Source organism: Phalacrocorax aristotelis, chromosome 10 (genome assembly GCF_949628215.1).
Source record: "Phalacrocorax aristotelis chromosome 10, bGulAri2.1, whole genome shotgun sequence".
NCBI classification, from domain to species: domain Eukaryota; kingdom Metazoa; phylum Chordata; class Aves; order Suliformes; family Phalacrocoracidae; genus Phalacrocorax; species Phalacrocorax aristotelis.
Genome location: NC_134285.1, coordinates 21,529,513 through 21,544,586, shown reverse-complemented (window position 1 = coordinate 21,544,586; position 15,074 = coordinate 21,529,513). Strand labels below are relative to the sequence as shown.

The 15,074-nt window shown below is 44.5% G+C and overlaps 1 protein-coding gene across 1 annotated transcript in view; it reads left to right on the top strand.

Moving 5' to 3' along the window:
• Positions 1-15,074, top strand: part of PAPLN (papilin, proteoglycan like sulfated glycoprotein) — a 54,407-nt gene that overhangs the window by 17,556 nt on the left and 21,777 nt on the right. The window contains exons 3-11 of the mRNA XM_075105703.1: positions 5,699-5,814; positions 7,177-7,237; positions 7,524-7,626; positions 8,536-8,666; positions 9,012-9,135; positions 9,918-9,998; positions 11,222-11,394; positions 11,906-12,029; positions 13,102-13,228. Of these exons, the coding sequence (XP_074961804.1) occupies positions 5,699-5,814; positions 7,177-7,237; positions 7,524-7,626; positions 8,536-8,666; positions 9,012-9,135; positions 9,918-9,998; positions 11,222-11,394; positions 11,906-12,029; positions 13,102-13,228 (1,040 nt within the window). The remainder of the gene's footprint in view (positions 1-5,698; positions 5,815-7,176; positions 7,238-7,523; positions 7,627-8,535; positions 8,667-9,011; positions 9,136-9,917; positions 9,999-11,221; positions 11,395-11,905; positions 12,030-13,101; positions 13,229-15,074) is intronic.

Below are 15,074 nucleotides of genomic sequence, written 5' to 3'. Positions count from 1 at the left end.
TGTAAAAACCACAGGCCATTAAAACTAATGAAGCCTTGGGTTTTTTCCTCCTCTTTGTGAAGCAGTTTGTCTTAATAAGATACTCTCTTCTTCTGTACCATTTTGTGTTTCGCTTCCTGCTGTCACCATCTTGTTCACTTTCATTCTTGTTTTTCTCGTTTTGCTCAAATGCAAGTCTTTGCTTATTCATTATTCATAAAAATGGTACTTGGCATTCTTCACCTTCAAAGCTCTTTGCAAGCCTGCTGTGTCTGAGCCAAGATCAGTGGTTAAGACTGAATTATAAAAATGCTTTTCTGATGTGGGTCTGATTAATTTGCTTATTTTTTGTTGCATTTTCAGCTAACAGCATAGCTGGTTGCAAATGGATTTACCTTGAAAATGCATCTACTGGAATAGTAGCGTCTACCTACATTATAAATATGTGAGATAACACTGAGTGTTTTCAGCTCCCTTTCAATTAAATGTGAGTGTTGAACGCCACGTCTTGCAGGGCTTAGCTATATGGAAACATAGGTAATCATCATTGTAGTACTGGGTAGGTCTTCTGGATATAGGAAGAAGGAGGAAACGGTTCATGTCCTGAAAAGAACATGGCCTAAGAATACGCTCCACATGGATTGTTTTTGCCAGTGCCCTGGTGGCACTACTAGGCTATACCATCCCTGATTGTCCTCACCCCACCCTGCCCGCAGCCCAGGACCCCATTGCAGCCGCCCAGGGCTGTCGGCCCCTGCCCCATCAATGCTGCAGCAGGGCTGGTCTCCAGCTCCCCACAGTCTGCCCTGCCGTGAGCCCTGATGAGCCAGGCCCACTTGTGCTCCCGTGTCTTGGCCTGGCTTTGGCTGGAGGTACCCAATTCCTGGGTCTGGGTCTTCCCCCAGCCTGCCCTGCTCCCTGGCTTGCCCTGCTTCCCCAGGAGAGCCCCATGCCTCCAGCCCACAGGGAACAGCCAGCCCTTGAGGCACCTTGACAGTGTCCCCCCCCCAACTTCTCTAAGCAATTAACTTTCCCCTGAGCAATTACAATTCAAACTTAGCAAAGCTGCATTTTTCACTGGAGGCTTACATGCCAAGACTTTGGCAATGAAACCATTACAGAATAAATGACTGTGGTGATAACTTTCTTCTGTCAAGTGTTCGGTTTTTCACCCTCCTTTCATACCTGTTTCGTCAAGAGGGGGCTACAGTTTAGGGGTGTGTCAAAATAAACATTATGTCAGAAACCGTAAACCTTGGAAAGCAGATATTTATAAAATAAAAGGATCTAGCATTATTTGAGAAATACTAAGAAAGGTTAAAGAGAAAGTCTGATTTTTACTATAATTTTAAGCTGCATAAACACTGCATGAAATAACAATAACACCTGGGCACTCAACCTCACATTTCTCATCATTGACAGCGATGCCTATTTTCAGTGGGTAACAACTATATGGGCCTTTGAAGTCAACTTCCAATGTCAAGGATTTCCCACTGTGTCCTCGGTGTTGACACCGAGATTTGTATCAGATCTGAACGGATTCTTGTAACTGTGGGATGCAGCTCAAGAAATCACAGCAAAAACTTTTCAGTGTCCAAAAAGGTGCTTCAGTTGCAGGTCAATGGATCAAAGCTATGTGACCTGCTGAGCTAAAAGCAAGCACTAGCATTGTCCAAAGCCTCACAGGCATAGCGTGGATATCAGTAACAGTGTGCTTTGAGCAGCAACTGTTGGAGTGGTATAACATGACATTTCATTGCTGCTTCTCAGTCTGGAAAGGCAGCACGAAGTATCACAGAACAATTCAGGTTGACTACCTCGAGGCCCTCAAAGGTGCCCAAGGAGTAAGGGAAACACTAGGGGTAAGGACTTGGCTGGGATTTAGGTTGTTTGGACCTGTGACTGCAGGCCTTCACTGCTTACTTTGGTCTGTATGGTAAATTGATGTTTGCTTTGATAGCTTGCTTGTATTTGAGTTGCAACAAGGCACTAGGAAATTATTCATGCTGAAGTGGTAGTCCACATTTAGTTATATGAACTTGGTGGATCGCTCCATGCCTGCAGTGCATCTGTCTGAGAAGCACAGTCCTCTCCTCATGCATAGTTTCCTATCCATCTCATCAGACTGACTGAGAAGTCTTTCAAGGACCCTTTTAAAAATGTTCCTACACACTGCTAACATTTTCTGTCCTTCTGAGTCAAGTCCCGTTCATTACTCCTCTTCCAGTGCAAGTTTCATATACAGAAATAAATATTATATGGTATGTATAATGCTATCTAGGGCCCTTGTATAGAATTCTTTTGTTTGTGTCTGATGCATACTGGAATTGTCTTTAAAGGCAAAGTCTGGAGCTCTAAGTGACTCAGAGGCATAGGTTTTTTACTTGCCAGTTTTATCAGATACAGTTGGCCTGATAACAGCAGGTGCTGCAACTACATCAGCAATGCATCTATCTAGGAATTGATGAAAGCAATGCAGTGTTCATAAAAATGAAATCACTGGCCTTCTAAACTTTTGTACCACAGCAGCCTGTTTACCAATGCGTGCTGAGAGCATGTGGTGCCAGGGTCACGTGCATCATCAATATCCCCAGAAGGTATGCACTCCTGTTGCCTCAACAGGCAATAAAACAAGATAGAGCATTTGGGCATTAACTGACTGTCCGTTCTGGAGTTCTTAGAAGTCAAGTGACATGGTTGTATGCTTTCTCTGGCTTTTCCTGAAACATTAAAATATATACCTATGGCAGATAAAGGAACTGCATTCTTGTATGCGTGCTAGGCTGAAGCAAGGAGGGGAATGGAGCTGAGTGAATTGGTAACAGCGATGAAGTTTGTAGATTTTTAGTTCTGGGGCCCAGAAGGGACTGGGAATGTCGTCATCCTAGCTGACAACACATAAAAACATTCCATAGTCTGAAGAGAGCAGAAAGAGGTTTTTGGAACAGAAACTAGCTGATAGCATCTAAAAACATCCTGTTATCAGATTATGTAATAATAGATTTCTTATTTGTTATAAATATGCAGCTTTATATTTGCCTGCATACACATGCATGCAATTACTGAAGTAATGAGGGCTCTGCACAGATTTCTGAATGTTGGGAGTTTGGCCCCTGTTAAAATGTTTCTCTAACACTGTGCAGCTCTGGGAGGATTCTTCTGGCTCATGCTCCTTTTGGGGTATACATAAATGGAGTGATACTGAGAAAATGAGTGTTCCTGCACTCTCTGCAGATGCTTAAACCTTACAACAAAGAGTCCCTGCAGATTTTGCTCTCTATAGAAGGAATAAAGAATGCTACTTCTGTAGGAGGGATATTGGAATATTTATCAGGTCGGTCTGTGTGTCAGGGAAGGGCTTTCTATCCTAATTGCCTTCCAGTAATCTGACTTTCCAATGCTCTTCCTTTGGATTTTTATCTACATGTTTTCTCCCTTATGCTGACTGAAAGGTCCCTTGTTTCCAGGGTGAGCTAATACTGCTTCGAAGTCAGTCAGTTGATATAGACTGCAGAGAAACAGAGTGGTAGCATGTTTCATTCTTTTGAGAGTAAGGGAGGAGGGATTACAGGGGGAAGAATTAGGTGTTTGAAAGAAAAACTTGGGAAAATAAGACTCCTTGCTGAAAGCCAGAACTTTATTGATGGGATTACTCCCAGAAAGGAGAATGCAGAAGACAAACACTGAACTCAATATCTGGAATGGGAGAGTGGGAGAAGGGTTTGGCAAGGGGTCAGGGAGATGTTGACTTGGCAGAGAGAAGGTATGTAGAAGTGGCTGTAACTCGGGTAGTGCCATTGAGTGAGCAGGATGAAGGCAAGCAGAGTTAGTCTGAACCAGGAAACTTGTCCTGAAGGATTTTTCTTGCAGAGGTATTAGAAAGAATTGCACAAAACTTGCATGAAGGAAATTAAATAGCGTGGGCTAGGAAGAAAGTGCTTCATATTAGAGCAAGGTAGGTAATAGGCAGGAAGAATTTGGGGTGACTCTGCAGTTAGTTGTGGGTGATTTAGCAGTAAGTGCATAAATAGGATTGACTAATATCTCTGACTGTTACTCTGCCAGCAGCAGGAGATTATTCCTTAAAAGAGGGTGAAAGAGAGAAACAAGACTGGAACTCAGGGATTTATGGTCAGGCAGGGAGTATGTGTAGAAATTTACAAAAACTGTTTAAATGACAAGGGAGGATTAACCCGTGCATCTTGCCTGAGTTGGATTCACTGGATAATTTATTAGGCTGGCTCCTATTTCTAGCAGAGACCTGGATGTCTTATGTAAAAGCAGTTATCAGTTGACTGAAATGAAAATTATGCTTTTAAAGTGAGGAGCTTGTGCCTTCTCTGTAGGCCTTGGAAAGTGACCTGGGAAGGTGGAAAGTGCTTGCTGAGTAGCTTAATATCCTGGCTATGGTGAAATTCTCTATTTCTAGGATGATCTTCCACTCCAGCAGAAAACCCTTACGATGTCACTTACTAGCTGGGTAATCATCAGGGAGCAGCTTACGTGGGGATGCAGGAGGGACAATGGGAAGGAATGGAAACAGAGCATGAGCAGGGAAACACAGAGGATGGGAACGTGGGGTGCTGTGTTCAAGTGAAAAGGGGCTGTGTGAAACTAGAGGATGGATTGGGACCCAGACCCAGGGGTCACATAGATTTGGTGGGATACTGTGTGTGTGGAAGGGAATTAGACTACATCTCAATAATTTTTTACTTTTTGTTTCTCTGCCTGGCCACTCTTCGTTACCCCCAATGGCTAAGTGCCCAAATGATATGCATTACCTTTTCAGTTGTATAATATATACATAAACTGCCCTACAAGTGCAGCTGCACAGGAAACCCTGTTTTTACAGCATCACTCCCTATGTAATCCTGCATTTACCTTCTGTTCCCAAGCAGAATTAATCCTGTTGCATCTTGCAATTTTTTTTTTTTTCAGGATGTTGCTAGTCTTCCCGGTAAACCCCCATGTCCTGCTGTATGTGAATCCCATCAGCTGCAGTAGGCCCTCTTTTCCTGAAAATACATTATTTCATGTGCTTCTAAAACAATGTGGTTTTTTGGTTCCATCGCACTTGTAAATTCTTGTCTGTATTATCATGCTTATTTCTCTTAATGTCAGTATCCATTCAGGCTTTCTAAACACAAAATTAATTAAGGCTGTAGCTAATGATGTCCCAGACCTTGACCTCATCGTTGGAAACGGTTGGGTAGGGGGGAAAATATCTATGTATGGAATTTTGTTGCAGGAAAAAGTGTTTTGTGCATTTCCTTACCGCTTCCTTTATTTCCCTTAAGTATCTGGCTTGAAACCAGGGATTTAGGATGAATTGGCTCTGTTGATCTTGTGTGGAGTGGCAGTGCTCATAGTCCCTCTAGTAATGATTTGCCTTTGCTGCCTTGCTGAGAGGGAGATGTTATCCTCTTTCAGATGGTTATTGAAAAGCGCTGAGATTCTGTGAATAGACAAACAACAACAGTTTAAGGGAGATTAAAAAGCTGTATGTGCTATATGGCTTCAGGAAGCTAATACTCCTAGATATTAGAGGCTTGACGTTTCTGATGTATTATCCTCTGCCACTTTTCATACGAGGAAGACAGCCCACCAAGACAGTCTCTTTTGCAAGAGAACACATAGGAGCTCTGTTTCATGTTCATTGTTCTTTTTTTCCTGTGTTGCCATGTCTATTTGATATGTCTGTGGGGTTTGTTATTCACAGGGCCGCCAGATGAAACGGCAGGTTGATTTCTGGGGGAGCTGGGGTGACTGGGGCAGGTGCAGTCGGAGCTGTGGCGGTGGAGTCAGCTTTCGGCAACGGCGCTGCTATTCCCAAGGGTGAGGGTTAACCTCCTTTTCCTTTAAATGTGTTTTCCTGTTACTGAGCTCCTGCACTTTTGTTCCAATATATATCCAGAACAAAAATAACCTCGTGTTTGATTCCAGGGGAATAAGTTACCTGAGTCCACTTTGAGATGATCCTCAGCTTCAGTCTCATTACTACTGTTTTGAATAGCGCTCTTTTCAGCACATCCTTGCTTTGGCTCCTTTGCTAGAGCACAGTGGTTCCTCTGTGAGATCTGAGGCTGTGCAATCGGGTGATTGGTATGGCAGCAGTTGTTCAATCGGATCTAGTGTGGCAGGCCTGGGGGGAGAACGGAGGACAGCCCAGAGCAGTAAGGTTCTCTCCCAAGAGCTGGTGACTGTGCCAAGATTTTCTCAGGCTTATGATTCCCAGGAAGGTAAATTACCCTAGAAGATACTGAAGAGTGGTGTTGGCTCAAGCAGTGGTAATGCTGTGCCATCTCATTTGCAGCTGGGTTAGACGCAGCGAGGATGATGACTGGGACTGCATCTGTTGGGAATGATGTACCCGAGAGATCTTGTTGTGGATAAAAACAAAGAAAAGGAATAAAAAAAGCCAGATTCTCATTAATATCCTAAAAAACCCCAGCCTCTTTATGTTTAGAGAAATGAGAGGGGTTTTTTAATAGAATCCAGAGTTATGGAGCACTGCTTCCTCCCACCCGGAATAAAGAAGGGTCTCTTTTGAAGGCTGCCCATTATGGTATATACCTGCGTGTTATGGTAGACACCTGCCAGAATCCTTGGGGGCCTGTCTCTCCATTTTAGGAATGCTGAGATATTAGTCACCAGTTGGCTTTTTAGATCTCTTTCCTCCATAACTGTTACTCTCCATAATTCTCAGCCGGAGTAATTTGACTGGAATGGGGGTGTTGCACGCTTTTCCATAGGCACGTTTAGCTCTTTCTACAAGTGGGCCTAGTGTGCACATGAACAGCATGATAGATGATGTGCGTACCTATTTTAAATTGGCCACTACCCTCCTGCTGCTCATAACGTGTTTCTGGTTCTGGTACGGACACCTTGACTGTTTGCTGGTGGACAAAGGACTAAAAGCTCTGCTTCTGTTTTTTTTAGTTGAAACATGGCCTTGAAGAGCTATACAGCAATTGTTCGTGGTGTACATCTCATGCATGCCAGAATGCAAACCCTAGCAGAAAATGGCACTAGAAGATGCCAGCTTGCTTTCATGGAAAAGTGCATTTTAGTTTGATGTTTCAGAAAACTGAGTAGGGTAATATGCTTGATGTGAAGGTGATTTGTAGTGTCAGCCATGAGATGACTTTTTGCATGTGTATTCTTCAGACAGCTTCATGCTGGTTTTCTGTCTTTCAGGAAAGAAGGTGCTTCCAGTTGTGTTGGACCAACTCGAAGCTATCAGTCATGCAACGTTCAGGTACAGTGCTCTGTTTGTGATCTGTTTTTTGATTTTGCTTGCCTGTTGCTCCTTTTCCCCAGACAAACGTCATTCCTGTTCAGAAGTACTATGTCATTATTAGTTTCTCTTTCTCTGGCATCACTGGTGAATGCAGTTCATCAACAGCACCCCTTCCAAAGCATATTGAATTTATGCTCCTGATTTTATATGGGAGCAATAACAAATAAAAACCAATTTTCTGTTGTACACTTAATTTTCCTCCGTTTTATAGTGGCCCAATACAAAAGTTTTCTTCTCCAAACAGAGCTGCCCAGAAGGCTCCCAGGATTTCCGGGCAGAGCAATGTGCAGAGTTCGATGGGACAGAATTCCAAGGAAAGAGATACAAGTGGCTTCCATATTATGGAGGTAATGATAAACATGTAGGGTTACACTTCATCCCTAACTATCAACAGTATGTTCTGAAGTGACTGTAATGTTTTTGACTGTAGTATGCTTATAGGGTACTTCCTTAGCCACAGTGGTGTAGCAGGAGGTGGCATGGAAAAAGTCTTTTTGCCAGCAGCAAAGCATTCTCTCATGAAGACACTGCATGCATGGGCCAAGAGACAGCTCCCATTGCAGCAATACGGACTTGTCTCTTGCAACAGCCATTCTTTCAGAAACACTGCTCAAGAAAGCTGGAACTGGTCCTAAAGTATTAGAGAAGGAGAAGCTCTGCTGTATTTTTCGATATTGGCAAAGGAATATTAGCAGGGCACAGGAGGAAAAAAATGCATATAATGAGTGCTTCAGAAAATACGGCAACTCTTTCCATCAGCCCATGCTCTCTTGAAGAACCAGCTCACAAGGCAGGTGTAGGAACCAGAGGTCCTTGCTCCGAGCTTTGATATGTTATCATTCACAATGGTTTAACAAATTACAAGGGATTTCAAGATGGATTTAAAGTTTTGTTTGTTGGCTGTTAACAGCTTTCTTGCGTTCTGTACCAGCACTTGTTCTCATTCTAGAAAGCCTTGTACTCCAAGGGAGCAAAGAACAGTCCTACTAAGGAATTATTAAATATCTACCTGGCTCAACATCTCCCCTCCACCACTGGCCAGCCAAGGTGCCTGAGGAAATGGTTGCATACAGTGAGGCTTTACCAGGGTATTTTTTCAGCCCCCAGCAGTTTGTGACCCAGAAATTTCTTCAATATCTGCCACTTAACATCAGTCCACCCCACTGTTTCTGCTCCCGTGGTCTAAAACCAGGCTCCTGATGCATTATCAAGTTATCAGCTATACTATAGAATGTTTGTTTTTTCTCTCCTACCAGCGCCTAACAAGTGTGAGTTAAACTGTATTCCTAAGGGAGAAAACTTCTACTACAGGCACAAGGAAGCAGTGGTAGATGGGACTACCTGTGAACCTGGCAAGCGGGACATCTGTGTAGAAGGAGCTTGTCAGGTTAGTCGTCTTGGTGCTTCCTTCATTTACCACTGTGGCTGTCAGTCTTTTTGTTGCCTCCCTTTGTTCTGCTTAGCCTTTCATAATAGCACCAGGAAAGGAGAACAATTCTGTTTCCAAGGTGCTGAGGAGCATGTGGACAGCATTTATCTGTCTGTCTCTGAATGTGAAATAGAAGATGCCAACTCTGTCCTTTCTCTGACACCTCCTTCCCTGCCCTACCCTGACTTCCCAGACTCCCTAGATTCAGGCTTTCTCATTAGATCAGTCCAGCATTTGGCCATTTTTTCTTTCTTTCCTCTGTCATGGTGGTTTATTCATATCAATGCTCCTGTGCTCTGATAGGCCGTTGGCTGTGATAACATGCTGGAATCTGCCAAGAAGGAGGACAAGTGCCTGCAGTGTGGAGGAGATGGCAGCACCTGCTACAGTGTGAAGGGCACTTTTGACGTGTCCAACCTCCCCAAAGGTACAAATGATGCAGGTAGTTTGGGCAGGTGAGAAGGGGAGAGTTAAACCTAAACTCAAGCTCCTGAAAGGGCTGGTGGAGACACCTGCTCACATGATTGTTGTAAGCAGTCTTGGTTGCTCACTTGAAATGTCTGTATTGCATGTGGCTTTTCAGCTGCTTTAGCATCAGAAAATCTATTGTATTCATGGCCTTATCATGGGAATCACTTCCTTAGTCTCAGTACAGACGGATGTACTTACCATGCTGCTGGTGTCTTTCCCTGCTTAGTCTTTAGCAGGTGCTGTAAATGCACCATATGAATATAGTTATATACCTCCTTCGTAACACTGCTCACCTGTCCAGTGTCTTGACAGTCCCACCAGGATTGGTGCATGGCTAGAAATGGGACTGCATCTTCTGCATTTGGCCAATTTTGAGTTGTTTCAAGATAACAACTGCAACTGTGGTCAAATCTCCCTGTGTTGAGCTCCAGTATGGTACTGGCTGAAATTCCAGATATTTTAAAATCTAAAAAATGGACATTGCACTGACCCCTGTGCTTACTTTTCTGAGGTATGGTTGGAACTTCTTACATAGGGACTGATCTGTGCATAGTTCTGGGTGAAGCTATTCAGAATGCAGGTAAAATGACAGCTGAAATGCATCAAGCCACCATCAAAAAGCTCATCCAGTTATTCAGGCACCAATAAAACCAGGAACATCTTTGGCACAGAAGAGTGACTCTGTGGCATCCACTGACAGATATTGAATAATCCCCTTGCTTTTTTTTTTTTTTTAAGGGTACAATCAAATCTTCATCATCCCTGTGGGAGCCACAAGCATCCAAATTAAGGAGATTATGCCCAGCAGGAACTTTCTGGGTAAGACTGATGTCAGAACTTGTGTTTCAGTCCATTTGGATTCCAGCCATTGTGTTAAAATTTGGTTTTCAGGTATACTGGGCTTTGGATGTTTACCTTGAGGGCTTCATATGGCAGAGGGAAAAACTCTGAACATCAGAATCTGAATATTGAGTATCCTTGAAGTGTTAGTAATGCCCAACTCTGGCCTTCAGGTTTACCTCATTTTCTCTCCTGTGCCAATTTTGCTGTTGGGTGGGAAATACAAAGACCCAAACCATGTTCAAGCTTCCTCCCTGGAAAATACATGGCGTCTAGTTGATATAATAAAATTTGGCTATGAGTTCTGCTGTTTGCTTGGTGGATGTAAACCCTAACTCCTAACGTTACCCAAAAGTTTGGGATGGGCTTCTTTTCCCCATAGATACATTTTGGGTATTTGTCTGTACAACCTCAAGCCCTGGTCAAGCTGCAGAGGGCAAAAAGGAGGGGGAAATGCCCTCACCTAACTTTCTGGGCAGGACTGAGGAAATTCCAGTGGAGAAAAATACTCTTCTGCTTGCTGAGTCTTCCATTGCCCAATACTTTGGACAAATCAGTCTGGTCATTTTTCTTGGTAAAAAAGAGCCGGCAGCACCAAAGTCTCAGCCTTATGAAAAGAATGTTTGATGAACAAGATAGTGGTATAGAGGTACTGGGGTGTAAACCCCACATCTTAATGGCAAGTGGGACATTGCCGGACATAGGCTGTGCCTCAGTGACTAGCAGTGGGAAATGCAGAGGCAGGGCTGGGATATCCTGGAGGCATTTGGCTGTACAGCAAAAAAAGTGCTTGGTCTGCAGCAAAGCTGGTAAGAACCGCTCTGAGCATGGAGCGGATTCTGGCAAGAGAGCATTACAGGGGGGACAGCACTGTTGGAGGATGATGGTCTCATTTTTTTGCCACACCTGCAATGCAGCATGAGCGGAAATAGGACCATGCCTGTTGAGTTCTTACGGTCCTCTTTTGATGTGTGAATTTATGCTGTGTTGGCAGATGCTGCCGTATTAGATTGTCACCACACTTAAAGGGTTATAATACTGATGTAAAGGAGCTGGGGTCCAAATGGTGGAGCTGAGAGCTCTGTGAATTGTCAATATCCTGAAAGTCTAGAGCAGGCCCTGTCTTGTGGTATATGCAGCCAGGTGTCAGGTCATATGTGTGTTAATTTACTGCATTTTCTCTGGCCTGTGGGTTTGTCCAGCTGTCAAGAACGTGCAAGGGGAGTACTATCTGAACGGGCACTGGACAATTGATTTCAGCCGAGCCCTGCACATAGCTAGCACGGTTATGCACTATGACCGTGGCTCAGAGGGTGATTTGGCCCCAGAGCTCCTCCATGCCAGGGGGCCCACCACAGAACCCCTCATCATTGAGGTAAGTGGCTCTGCCTGCCCACCACTGATGCTTTTGTTCTCTCGCTTTGTGTAGCAGCCCTCACTTTGTGCAGTGGGAATGCATTGGTGGGGACCGCATGGGGAAGACTGGAGAAGTGATAAGGGCCCCAGGGGGGTCTAGTTTTGTTGCCTTGAAAGAAGCAGGGCAAGGCTTGGTGTTGGCTTCCTGCCTATTCCTTCAAGGGAAAGTTGAGTCAGCACCAAATGGGGTTGGGGCAAAGAGAGGCTGTAGGGCACTGCTTGTTATAGTGTATTGCAGGCCAGGCAAGGTACTTACTGTTACAGGAGCAGCTGGATCTTCTGTCTGTGAGAGGGATGAATGCACCTTCTCTGAAAAATAATGCTCTCTAGAGTAGCATAGAAGGCAAGGAGAAATGTAGAGTAGAGAATAAGTGCTTCTTGAACAGGAGAGAAGCAGGTCACCTTGAACCCTCAGACATGATGGGAAAATGCTGCTGTTATTTCCCTGACTTTATCCCATGCTTTCACAGCTCATCAGCCAGGAGCCAAACCCAGGAGTACAGTACGAGTACTACCTCCCCATACAAGGACAGGCCTCAGGTTACAGCTGGAGCTATGGTTCCTGGAGTGAGTGCAGCTCTGAGTGTGGAGGAGGTAAGGGGACAAGACCTGGTTTCTGGGCTGGTGTGGGGTTTACACCCACACCCTGAAGACAGTGTGACCTCTGCAGCTGCTTCCCAGCAGCCTCCTCCTGGAAGACACCATGGGTATCTACAGGGGGCAGCTAAGGTCTTGTCAAGGGAGGGTCACACATGGAGTCACAACAGGACTGTGTCCTATACCTTGTCTTGTCTTATTTTTCATGTCCTTGTCCTCAGACTTGTTACTAGGACCTGTTGAGGCTCTTCATAGGTAATCTTATTTTTATGTTGTTCTGCTTCCATTTTTATGTCCTTCTTGGGCCGTTTCAACCACTTAAGAGTTCCTCTCCAAGCTGACCTGGCCTATGTAATTGAGTTGCATCATTCCTCTCTACCATAGCCTGGAATATTCCCTCTCTGCAGAGGGACTGTTAGGTCTCCTGGGGTTTCCCATCATGTTCAGTTTACAAATTCTTCCATAAGCAAAGTTATGATTGTTAAGCTAAAAAAAAAAAACCAACCCTGTCAAACAAAAAAACCCTCCAGCTGAAAGTATGTAGAGTTTCTATCAGCCTCTTCTGGTCTTCTGTGCTGATGGCCATTTCAATAGCTTTTGCCATATTGTGGTTGTTGGAGCTGGTATTGTCTCTGCTGAGCACTTTTATCCTGTAGGAAGCATGGAGAGTTGCATGGTTTTTTGTCCAGTGTCCAAGACTAACGTTCTGGGTCTAACACGAGGCCCCCAGCTCTGCTGCTGTACACTGCACAAGGCACACAGGGTTCCTTGATGAGCAATGTATGGATATGGTGTTTCCCTTGTGAGTCACAGTTCACTCAAATAACAGGAAAGTGCTGCCCAGCTACGTGGAACTATTCTGTCTCTCTTTCCCTTCTAGTGGACTCATACTGTGGGGAGGCATAATTCATACATATAGTGACAGAGCAAGAACTGACTTTTCCAGCTTGGCTGGGGCAGGTGTGGATCCTGCATGACTTTAGAAACTTGTCTTGCCAACACCAGTGCATTTAAAACCTAGTCCTGGGTGGCTTGCATTGACCAAGATGCTCTCTTGCTTCTCCTTTAGGTTTCCAATCCCGCTTAGTGTTTTGTACGATAGACAATGAAATTTATCCAGACTATATGTGCAGGAATAAACCACAACCAGACAATAACCGGACATGTGGCCATCAGGCTTGTCCCCAGACAAAACGGTAAGATTTCCTTTCCTCTTCTGGACTCTGACTTCTTCCTTAGGTGCTTTTGGAGCCAGGAAAAAGAACGGTTCTCTTACTACTCCTTCCTACCAGCATGGTGCTCTCCAAGGAAATGTCTCACTTCTTAGAGAAAGCCCAAGACAAAGGATGGTGATAATACTGCGATGAGCATTTCTGTGTGCACAAGATATGTCCTATGTTCATTCTATAGACCAATTAAACTTGCTTTCCAGCATGTGATTGTGGAAGATAGTCTTCTAGCCCATGTGGGAGACAGGAAACAGATTCTTTGGATTTTGTTGTCTTCAACTGGAGCTGACGAAGACAGAGGAGTAGGTCATTTCTGCGTTCCCAGTGTCCTTGCTCTTAGAAAGGGCTGAATCCTGCAGTCGTTTTGTTCTCCAGGATTTTCAAACCCCTTTACGCAGCCATTTACACTTTGTCCCTTGCTGACATAGCCTTGCAGTTGGCTTCGCTTGGCTCTTATATGGGCATCCAAAGCTGTAACCAGAGCCTTAAGTGTGTATCTCACTGCATATCTGATGGGTGTGTGGAGGCCTGTGAGAGTGCTGTTGTGGGTGAGAGGGCACTTGGAAACCTGGGACCATTTCTGAATACATGGTAGCCTGTAGCTACTTGCTTTAAGTTCTTTAAATCCTTTGTTCTGTGTATAAAGGACTTCATACATCTATCTACCGCAAGCCTGGAGTCACAGTGGAGCACGGAGCTCTCAGATAAAGAGGTAACAAGGAGGAGGTGGTTACGGAAAGCACAGGAAGGCAGCTGCCCACTGAAGTCTGTGGGGATGTGGGGGCTTTCCTCTTTGGCACTGGTGGTAGCAATGGGTGGTGCTTGGCTTTTGATTCTGGCCGGTGAAAATGATGGTGGAGGGTGCTGGCGGGCAGCTTTGCTTAGGTGGTTGTGCATGCTCCTGGTAACTCAGCTCTTATGGGGCTGAGAAGGGGACAGTTTCTTCATAGCTTTTGGCTGCTTGTCCTGATAATTGTGGGTTTTTTTTCTGGAATCTGGGTAGAGAAGTGAAGGGATGTTCTAGAAGATTTTTGTTTGATTTATTAAGATAAATAAAAGAACAGAAAGAAAAAGAGATGATGGTCGATTGACAGACTGAAACATCGGCGAGGATCCTAGAGTGCCATAGCAAAAGCCTCAGAGTTCCTCAAAAGCTCTTCTTTCTTTGGCATGGGCCCTACAGCAGGCAGAAGACCGCCTATACACTGTGATGAGTACAAGGATGTGACAGATGCATAACTTAAAATGTACACTGCGGTGTGAGAAGTAAAAAAGTTCAAAACCAAAACACTTGTCCTTTGGCAAACTGCTAATAGCTTAGGACTTGCAATGCTTTGCTCTCTGATGAGGGTCCCAGCCTTATGGTCGACCTCGTCTTACAAAGGAAATTGAACAAGTGTCAGACAAGGTGTCTTGACTCACAGTTGAAGGAAGCTGTAGGTGAGCCCACCCAGTTGATACCACCTTTCTAAAACTCTACATTTGCTTTACGGTAGGCAGAATACAGTTTGGGGGTTTTTTATCTCCACTGGAGCTTTTGAAAAGTCTTCATCAATGAATTTGTTTTGAGCCCTGCAACCACATTGCTCTAAGTGCCTTCTACTTGCTGTAGGTGTTCCCTTTCCAAAGGACACATTTTATAGGAAAAGCCATTTACTTTGGGGCTGCTCTTTGGACCTTTAACAGTAAAGAAGGGTATCTTAAGGAGATGAACATGTCTTCTCCTTGGCTGAGTCTGCTGTGGAGTCTCTGGTAGGGTGTGAGTGTCAATTGGCTGGCTGAAACTCAGTTTAGGGGAGATGAGGGCAGACCA